Source organism: Leptosomus discolor, chromosome 6, assembly GCF_034619465.1.
Source record: "Leptosomus discolor isolate bLepDis1 chromosome 6, bLepDis1.hap2, whole genome shotgun sequence".
Classification (NCBI taxonomy): Eukaryota; Metazoa; Chordata; class Aves; order Leptosomiformes; family Leptosomidae; genus Leptosomus; species Leptosomus discolor.
The window spans coordinates 21,509,183-21,520,037 of NC_141396.1; the positions used below are offsets into that span (position 1 = coordinate 21,509,183).

At 43.2% G+C, this 10,855-nt stretch overlaps 1 protein-coding gene across 1 annotated transcript; it reads left to right on the forward strand.

The window, feature by feature from the left end:
• Nucleotides 1–6,666: 6,666 nt before the first annotated feature.
• ELOB (elongin B) lies at nucleotides 6,667–7,032 on the forward strand. The gene has a single exon (XM_009955807.1). It carries the CDS (start codon nucleotides 6,667–6,669, stop codon nucleotides 7,030–7,032), a length of 366 nt encoding a protein of 121 aa, XP_009954109.1.
• The last annotated feature ends 3,823 nt before the right edge of the window (nucleotides 7,033–10,855 follow it).

The following is a 10,855-nucleotide window of genomic DNA, read 5'->3' on the forward strand; positions in this document are numbered from 1 at the left end:
AACCAGTTCCTGAATAAGCAAACAATAATCTCGGTGAACTTACAAGCTGCAGCAGATCATTGAAGACATCTTACACCTGCATTGGTAACAATCTTCAGTCTTCCACACGGCACCAAAAACATAGAGGTTTCTGTTTGAAAGGCAGCCTGCATGTACAGACCAGAAAATGATAGTCAGTAGATTAATACGAACATGTATCAATAGACATAGACCACTGTCTTATCTTTGTGGAGTAACAACCAAAGCACTGATTTCCGTAGAGTCACACCAGGGAAGAGCCTAACCCAGTGCTCCACAGAAAAGATACTGTGTCTTTGCTCCTGAAGGGTACATGAGTGTATGACATGGCATGATAAAGTGATAGAAACCACATACCAGAGAAGTATTATTCTCCTATTGCAATGGATCTGAGAAATGTCTCAGCTTCTGTCTATGGTAGGATCTTTCTGCCCTTTCTCATATTCAACATACAGGTCTAGACTTTAATTTCTCCCTCCTTCCCAATTCTTATTAGACTTCAACTTGCTCTGCTAAGCTGGATTTAAATATTATCTGTGTTACCTTTGCTTTGATTTTAGTGTCAGGTACCCCCCTCAGTTAGTCAATGCTGCTTTAAAGTACATAGGTTTTGCCACATGGGCAAGGGCTTCAGTTATACATCAGCCCAGAGAGTACCTATTGAACAGGTCAGAGTCTCTCTGTGTGTTCAGTGATACCTCCAGGTGGGTTGATTCCTGAGCAGCTGTTTGGATCACTCCTCAGCAAAGAATGTATTATGCCATTCCAACATTTCTAAGAAAAAAATACTTTGAATCTCTGAACTAATATTTCAAGCATGTCTAATGTATTTGCCATTCTTACCGTACTTGCTGGCTGGCCTAAAGTAACAGCGAGCATCACAAAAAGTCCTTGAGAAGAGAAGGATCAAGAAAAAGAGCAGCAAGAATTTCTAGAAAAGAAGCAAGAATCTTTCTTAATTAGGTGTTTTTTTCAAAGGTTTAGCAGACTAACTTGCACAGAATTAACAATGAACCCTACTATTCCAAATAAACTCAGCTTAAAAAATACTTCCAGAGTATATACACACACTATAATCTGTTAACTTACCATACTTGCATGAGCTGATCACATTTCATAATGAGGAGTAGTCTGTATTTATATACAGTGAGGAAACAATGCTCAGTGAAAAGGAGGTGATGTAAATGTGAGCACCCGGGGTGCCAATGGACACTCTAACCTGTTCCGATCATTGATCAGAAGGTGGCACGTCAAAAAATCTTGCAAAAGCTTGTTTTGTGCACTGACGTACATTGGCATCTTCATCTCCATTGTGTTGGTGTAAATCTAAAGAAATTCCAGTAGATAGACTACTTACTCCACATCAGCATTGGTGTCAATGGAAGAGTCTGACCACTAGAAAGCTATGCCTCCAGAACTGGCAGGCCATCAAGGAACAGTGGGGAAAGGGCACATGCTAAGCAAGGCAGCAGGGCACTATTGTTTGGCTGACCTGCTACAAGGAAATCGCCCCCAGGTATGGAACAGGCCATTCAAACAGTGCAGTGGTGTGGAGAGTCCACTGTTCTCAGACTGATTTATTATAATTTCAATTATTTTATATGACATACATTATTTTGTCCATATTTAGCAACCTGCAGAGACTAGCTGTAATTTTGTCTCTCTCAGTTGCTGAAGCAAAGCCAGGCCTGGGGAATAGAGGCAGATCATCGTGACCAGATAGCACCTTTTTGGCAGCAAGAGTTAGATGACCTGTGCGTTGTCTCAGTCCAGAAATGAACATAATGTTCAGGATGACTGCCACTCACGACTCCTTTCCTGACAGAAACAACAGTGATGTTAAGGCTCGAGAGAGGCAAAGAAAGAAAAAGTTCCAGTTTTCTTTCACCGTATGTGTGCCCTGCCTCTAACACAACTGGAATCAGACACCAATGGCAGTGTTGTTTCTGCAACACTAAAATCAGAACATTTCTTTGAATACATATCTTGCCATAGGTGTTGAGGTCTTTGTGCCTTTAGACTGTTGCAACACACAGTCTGTGAGGCTGCATCTCAAAATCAATCAGAAAAACTATCACAGAACCCTGCGGCTGCATCAAGGGCTGTAGGGATTCAATGCTTTGCTGAATTGGAGCATAGACATAACAACTTTTAAAAGTTAACAGAGGATTCCCAGCATAATGAGTTGTATTAATTCCATTAGCTTGTCTCTTTCAGCACACCCTGGGTTTAATAAGAGACACTTTGACTGGTATGGCCAAACTCATTAGCTTCCACTGATTTACAAATAGCTAGAGGAAGCAAAGCATACTGCAAGTGGTTTTGGAACAAAAGGAGCAGTGACAAAATGAGTGTGGTCTCTTGAGGGATCTGGAGTAAAGGGACAGTTGTGGAGGAGGAGACTGATATTTGTTGTGACAGAAGATCTAGTTTAAGTAAGTTCCTTTTATTTTTGTGTATTTAGCAAGAAACTTTAGAGCTTATGTTGTAGTTTGCTTTTAGCTTTGCAGCACAGCTGTCAAGTTTTGTGTTAACCTTGTGATTTTGGTAGATTATGCTCTCTGTGTGTGGTTCTGCTGCAGGAAACTGTTGAGGTACCTAATGAAGTGCCTTGAGAAAATACTCCTCCTCTGGTAATCCTTAAATGAATGAATTTCTATTTGAAGGGAATGATTTGCTCAAAATTACTTTGTTAGCCGTTAGACACAACAAGGTGAAAGCATAACACAGCTCTTGCAGTACTAAGCCTTTAAGTATGTGATGTGAATTTGGTTTTATTTTAATTGAAACCATTTGATTTGGGTCCGGTGTAACTAGAGGCCAGACCCACTTCTGCTCTGTCCCTGCTGTAATGCTTGATGAATCTTCTGTTGTTTCTTGAGGAGAGATAACTGTTACAGTGTATAGTATCTCTAATAAGAGTATAGTTGCAAGGGAATGTAACAAGCAATCTCTGACTAGAAAGGCATGGTGGATTCTAAATTATTCTCTTACTTAAGATTGTTAGTTTACTTAATCTAGCTAATTATCATTTCTTCCTTGAAGAGAAGTAACTGTATTAACAACTTTGTTATAATTCTTGCTGTTTCTCAGGTAGACAAATGTATGAAGTATACTTATAAAATGAGAAACCGAAGTGTAGTATGACCAAGGCTGTTGCTGCCAGAAATGCTTGGTAGCTTTACCTCCTTAAACTGAGCTGTGTACTAAAGTATGCAGTGTGTGCTTTTTTTCTTGCAAAAGTATGAATAAATAAATAAGGCAGCTTAAAGAATCTTGGATTGCATACTTGAGAATGAAGAAACCAAATGCTTATGAAAGCCTGTAATATTGAATGAGTTGTCTCTGGGATCTGTAGCAAAGCAGAAGCTGAACCTGTCTGAGGCCACGTTCCTACTGACCTGCTTGGAAATTTCCTCTTGAGACAAACAGGGTATTCCATGTTAAATGGGTAACAAAGGAGTAGAGAGGATTCTCTGTTGTGCAGATGTAAACGAATTTACCTTCTGGGGCTGAAGCATTAAGGAAATGTCCTCTGGGGGTTCCTCTGTTAAGGGAAGGTTAAGCTGTACTTGCCTAGCTGATGGTTGTGATCCGTGAGAAGGTTGAGTAACTCCAAGATGTGAATGCTATGACAGCTTGCTGCTGTGAATGCTACGGCAGCTTGCTGCTTTCCCTCTGTACCATCTCCCTTGGGGTCTGTTGTGCTGGAAGGGCTTGCAGCCCAGCTCTAGCCTACTGACTTAAGTCAAACAAGTTTCTTCCCTGGCTCTGGGGGTATCGCAGCAGTTAATGTATGGGTCTCCTTAGCTTGAGGTCCATGAGAAGGTGAGAGGAATGTCCAGCACTACTTTTCCCTGTTTATCTAGCTCCTGTGTCTGTCAGGGAAGTTGCCAAACTAAACTGGTCAAATAATGTAGCAGCTTGGCTAAAATAGCATCTCTGTGCCAAGCTAAGGAGGCAATTCTGCTCTGGGAAGCTTTTGCCAATCAGAAAGATGATGAGTTTTCTGGGGAGATGCCTGGAGTTGGAGGGTCTGGGCTGTGGTCCTCCCTCAAACCAGAGGGGTGCCTGAATGGTGGTTCCAGATCTCCAAGGCTCTGACTAGCATAGCAATTCCATAATTTCATTAAAACTTGCTCACACTGAAAACAATTCTTCAGTAGCCTTTAATGGCTTTAGGCACGATCTGCTGGATGTTTAGTGCACCACCTAAACACTATGGTGGGCTTCAAAATTGTATGAAAGAACATGAATAAATCTGACCTGACTTCAAAATGATTCATGTCAATCTGTTTTAGAGAAGCTAGTAAGGGAAATTGATGTTCCTTCTGGCTCTGACAACTGCTTGCCTCCTTTTTTTGCCTGAACTCATGGGAGTGAGTCATTAGGTAGGACCCTACCTAATGTGTGTGTGCAACTCTTCAGAAACCAAGTGGACTTAATGAAATTTGATATTTTCCCCAAAAGTCCACCTGTGTGACCTGGCCCTTGTCAGTGAGAATACACTTACCATGAGCGCAGCAGCAGCAGTGTGGCCACTACTTATCTGGGTGGTGCTTTTAGGTTATGCAAATGCACCCTGCCCAATTCTTTTCCCTAATGGCAGTTTTAAAAAAACATTTCTCTATTATCTGTCCCTTTCTTTCATGATCAGTTTACATCTTTACCAGTCTGGGGCAGATAGCAGTTGGATCTTTTGTATATGTGTGGGTTTTGTTTATTTTAAACTTGAGCTACATGAAGTTATTTAGCCTATGTGCATGCTCCCCTTTGTCCAACTTAGCTGTGTCTCTGAACACTCTTCCTTTGAAGCAAAAATTGAGTTCTCTAGCTGCTGCTGATGCAGAAGGCATGGATTTTTTCTTTAAACAGTTTAGCACAATGACGTAACACTCCACTACCTTGTAGAGAGGTAAATGTTGCTTTTTCCTTACTTTGGTACTAGGATTAGCCCTTACATAAACCCTGAGTCAGAGTCCAGAGTAGCTCCCTCTTTCTTGTTTTCATTGGCTATGCTGCACTTGTGACATCTCTCTGCTCCTTATTTTCCCTTTCACGGAGAACACACTGCAAAGCACACGGAACCTCAGCTGGAAGAGGCACATGTGCATGTCTGAGCTGGCATGACAGGAGGAGACAGTTAATGGCCATACTGAGATGACAAGTGCCCCTGGGTCACTTCTCAGGGGTGGATGAACTGGGCTCTAGCAGACTGGAACAGCAGTGTCTGTCTTCCTGCTAGACAGAAAAAAAATACTGGAAGAACAGAGTTATTGCATCTGTTACTATCTTTGATGTAATCTAGCTTGAATGACCATACAAGGGATTAACTCTAGTCTAGGTTTGTTATGGAAAGCTTGCATGTGCCAGTGATATCAAAGTGCAGATGCCAGAGAAAAACAAGGTTAAATATTTTCTCCCCCCTCCCCGCCTCTGACTTAGTGAGAAAGAGTTCTGCCTTCTTTCAGCAGTGCAGGCCTGCAGGTAGCTGCTCATGGCCACTGCTTTCCTTCATCCAAAGGAGTGTCTTGCTCCACTTCTCGAAGGGGTTCCAACTGGGGGGTGAGGGGGAGCAGTAACTGCTCACAAACCTCTGGGCCTTACCCCTCTCATCCCAAAGACAAAAGCAGCCCAAGTCCCTGAAATGCATTTATTCTTCCGGAGCCTAGGAGTAGGGCTTGATGTCTGTGGGTACAGATGGAGCCAGCCCCATGCTGGCCCTGAACTTCTCTGTGGGAACTCGTAACGGCATCTCTGGGAAGATGTCCTTGACTCTCTTGAGCATTTCAGAGCTGAAGTGAGCCTTTAGCTTCTTGGGTGTTACTTGCTCCACATGTGACAAGCAACTACTCTGTCACTACCATGAAGTACTCTAAAATGGCTGGCCTTTGAAGGGCTCCCTTTTAGGCTAATGCTACCAGCCCTAATCTTCCATCCCACTTTGCTCCTGTGTCTCTTCCACCCTAGCCAAGCCCTGAGGGAGAAGAGTTACTCCTAAGCTGAGCCTCTTCCATCAGCATTGGTGCTAGCCAACAAGCTGTTTTGACAACTAACTTCCTGGAATTGCAGTACAAGGCTACAATATTTTAACATCGTCCATTAGTTTGACAACTCTCAACACTTTTGTATTTATCAACTTTACTGAACATGTGAAGGAGCCAAGGAAGTCTTTGTCTAGACTGAAACCTGCCTGACTAGAAACCAAGAAAGCCCAGCCATTTTGTGTGCTGCATTTTCCTGTGCTGAGTGCAGTCAGGGCTGCATGCCTGGCTCCTCCTGGGATCTTGGGTAGATGCACATGGCCCAAAGCAAACTGAGGATGAAACCCTTTTAGGCAAGAAGCTAAAGTAATACAAATGCTCAGTAACAGTGTTAAAAGATCTCTGCTAGATGATATCTGGCTAGGAAAACAAAAGTCATTAAGTACTTACTAGCTCTGTTTGTGTAGATCATAAGGATCATTTTCTGTCTTGCAGAGCAGCTCCCTGTAGGAGTTTTTTTTCCCCTCCTTGTCCCCATTGGCTCCATTCATCTAATGACAGTTCTGTCTTGACTTCAGCTGTTACTGAAAATACAGTTTTCTTGTGAAGGGGATTATAATCTGTTTTGCAATAACAGAGGACTGTGGGAAGTCCTAGGGTAGTGATGGATGTGTTCTTGATGATTTACCATCACAAGACAACAACATTCACTGAGGCCCAAAAGACAACAACTGTGCATGAGTTGAAAAATGTGGTGGAGGGAATACTGAAGAGGCCACCAGAGGAGCAGTGGCTCTACAAAGATGACCAGCTGCTGGATGATGATCATAGGAATTTGCTAGACTGTGGCCTAAGCAGCCAAAGCTGCCATCCGCACATTCCTGCCATGGTGGGCTTGGCTTTATTCAGACCTGGCAATAGCACCTTTGAACCATTGTATATTGACCCTTTCTCAAGCACTCCGGAGCTACCTGATGTTATGAAGTCACAGGAGTCTGGTAGCAACTCTAGTGAGCAAGCCTTGCGTTAAAACCAGCATCTCCTGTTTTACCTCTTGCAGACAGGGTACTGGTCTTGTTTATGTATCTTGTGTCCATCCACATCCTTCCAAATGTGTCTATCTGACCAATAAAGCATCGCAAATTAATTACATGATGTCAGTGTGCTGTAGTGTCCAGGCAGCCAACAGAAATGTTTCCTGGCACTGTTCTCCCAAATTAGTGCTGGAGGAGAAGGGTGGTAGCAGCTGGTTACATGTGCACCTTTTGAATTGTAAATGGCATGTTCTGCCACCTGTGTTTCTTCCAGCCAATGTCCAGCTCTGAGCTGCTGGGGTTTTCTGAAGGGGAAGAATTGTTGCACAAACTAGCTTAGTATAAAAGCATTTGTTTCTCTGTCTTCATCTTGACTCCTGACAGTAGTGCCTCTGAGGAGTTTGGCTGGAAATCTTGAGGGACAGAGGTGCAAAAAGAACTTCTAGTCCTGTCTGTGGCAAAATCTTTAGGCAGACTTGAGCAGAGGTCAGCTTAGCAAATGGAGCTTATTACCTTCAAAGTTAATGGATGCTGCACCAATACCGTGCACATCAACTAATTTCTAAAGTTGACATTAAGTATGGTTACTGGCATGGACTGTTGAAAACCTCTATCAACTGGGCAAAGATTTTTCTCCAAATTAGGAATTTACTTTCTGGTGTCTGCCTTCTACATCCTTGAAAACTCCCCTGGCACAACTTGAGGCTTTTTCCTCTTGTCCTATCGCTTGTTACTTGGGAGATGAGACCAACACCCACCCTTATTGTTCTCCCCTCATCCTCCTCTTCTCCAGATAAACAACCCCAGTTCCCTCAGCTGCTCCTCATAAGACCTGTTCTCCAGACCCTTCACCAGCTTGATTGCCCTTCTCTGGACATGCTCCAGCACATCAATGTCTTCCTTGTAGTGAGGGGCCCAAAACTGCACACAGTATTTGAGGCGCGCAGCCTCACCAGTGCCGAGCACAGGGGCATGATCTCTTCCCTGCTCCTGCTGGTCATACTATTTCTGATACAGGCCAGGATGCTGTTGGGTGCCTTGGCCACCTGGGCACACTGCTGGCTCATGTTCAGCAGGCTGTCAACCAGTAACCCCAAGCCCTTTTCCACTGGGCAGCTCTCCAGCCACTCATCCCCAAGCCTGTGTCGCTGCATGGGGTTGTTGTGACCCAAGTGCAGAACCTGGCACTTGGCCTTGTTGAACCTCACACAATTGGCCTCAGCTCATCAACCCAGCCTGTCCAGATCCCTCTGTAGAGCCTCCCTACCCTCAAGCAGATCAACACTCCCACCCAGTTTAGTATTGCCTGCAAACCTGCTGAAGGAGCACTCAATCCCCTCAATCTAGATCATCAGTAAATATATTGAACAAGACTGGCCCCAAAACTGAGCCCTGGGGAACACCATTTGTCACTGGCCACCAGCTCCATTCACCACAACTCTCTGTGCTCAGCTGTCTAGCCAGTTCTTCATCCAGCTTAGAGTGCACCTGTCTAAGCCATGAGCTGCCAGATTCTTTAGGAGAATATTGTGGGACATAGTGTCAAAAGCTTTAGTAAAGTCCAGGTAGATGACATCCACAGCCTTTCCCTTGTTGACTAGGCAGGTCACCTGGTCACAGAAGAAGATCAGATTGTTCGAGCAGGACCTGCCTTTCATAAACCCATGCTGGCTGAGCCTGATCCCCTGACTGTCCTGCACATGCCAAGCAAAGAATACTGGTGTGCCACTCTCCATTTCTGATACAATTTTTGACATTCTAACCTTTGAACACCTTCTTACCCAAGAAAGATAGAAGAGTCCACCATTTAAGAGATACTTGTGAGAAAGTGAAGGGAGATGTTAATGAGGGATATTCGCTGCTCCACAGTAATTATATCCTAAAAACATACGCCTGAGGCCAGCCATGTAGCCAAACCAGATGCTGAACTTCTAGGTATTACGTTCACAAATGTGTCTGCCAGGATTCATAATAATGTTACAGAATTGATCTCTTATCTAACTCATTTGTATAATTTGCTGTTAACATTAGAGGACAACACTCTGTGCTTTGAAAGAACTTGTTCAACAGTCTGCCTCACACAGCCAAATACTACAAATAGGAACAAACAACTGAGTGGGACAAATGAGACTTTTGTTAAATAATCCAGTCTGTGTCTACAGGAGTCTAAAGAATTTTGAATTAATACTATACCAAGCCAGACCCCTGCTCACCTCTCCTTGACCATTGTCTTTGGTGTGCAGGATAGCATCCCTTTGTTCAGAAGCAGGGCAAGAGCAGGAGAGCACCCCAATAAAAAAGCTCTTGCAGCCCCTGGGAAGCTTCCTCCATGTGCAGGACATGAGGAGACTAAGGGATAGTGCTGTTAGGAGAGATCCCAAACTAGGAACTGAAAAGGGGAGGCAAAGTGCCTCAGAGAGCTGTTGTACTCTCATGAGATGGTAACTTGGCCTAGGATAGCATGTTAGGGAAGCTACGCAGTCCCCAGCTGGTATTTCAGCCCAGTCCAGCTACCCTGTCTTACCTACAGCAGACTAGACTGACTTCTCTGTTATACAGCTTAGAGAATTAACTCTTTATGGTCTCTGAGCCATTATAGATAGCTGTTAAAACTGCTTGTTCCTGTCTCTATAGATTTGCCCCGTCTTTGTCAAGCCAGGACAGCAATGTGAGAAGCCTCTGGAACTACAATGGAGACAATACTGGGATATTTTGAAGGAGGTTATCATCTCATGATGTCAAAGGACTACAGTTTATGAGTGCTCCTTAATGGAAATCTGCTTGAGGTATTAACTATGCAAAAGTACTGAAGCCCTGTAGAAGTGTAAAAAGCATGGGTCAGTGGCTGAGACTTACATGCTGAAAGAAATGAAGCGTGAAAACAAAATTTTGTGGGGTAAGGAGGAGTGTTAAAATAACCGAGTCTTGCTGAATGTTTTAGATTGGTCATATGACTTGTGTGTTCTGGAATTTCATGTAAATACCTTTTATAAAGCCAATCAGTCTGCCCTAAAATAAACCACAGCTTGGCCCAGGGAAGCCTGCACACAACAATAAATTTGAACAGAAACTTTCAGGCTTTCAAAAGGTGTCAATGCAAACTTTCCTGCATACCAACAGAAGAGTTAAATAAGAGCCAGCTGAACAAGCAAAATTGTCATGAATTGAATTTATCTCAGTTTTTTTTAAATTGGCACAAAGCAGAATGTGAACTGCAAATCTCTACCTCCTTTAGTATGTGTAATGTAAATGAGACGTGCACCTTCCTTGTTTATGATTAAGTTGGATTTTATTTTTAAGATTGAGGCAAAAATCTTAATGGAAAAAAAACATGAATGGGTAAAAAACTATTAAGTTTTAAGTGATAAATGATGTTTGAGAGGAAAACTTAGATCAGATTTATATATGTGTTCTGGTGTTTGGTTTAAAAGACTTGGTAGTTGGTAGGCTAACCTCTAGATTTCATTTTTAGGGCAAAAATGGGTCTTTTTTTCAGTACGTACCTTTCCAATACTTAAAAGACTTTCCTTGAAAAGAATTACTCAAGTAGAAAGCCAGCTATGTCAAACTGCCTCTCTTTCTAGCAGGACTAGCAGGCGAGCTGTGTGCTACCAGGTGGAGAGAGGGAAACTAGGGGGAAGAGAGCACACAACCTCTTCTGCTCTGCCTGGGCTGCGTTGCCTCCCAAGGGTCTGCAGAGTCTCTTAAACCTTTAACATGTTGGGATAATTGAGGAAGCTCTTCTGTGAATGTTTCCTTTCCATTATGTGGAGCTAGCAGTGTTATGATCTAAAGCTCGGAGGGTGGAGGCATGTATTC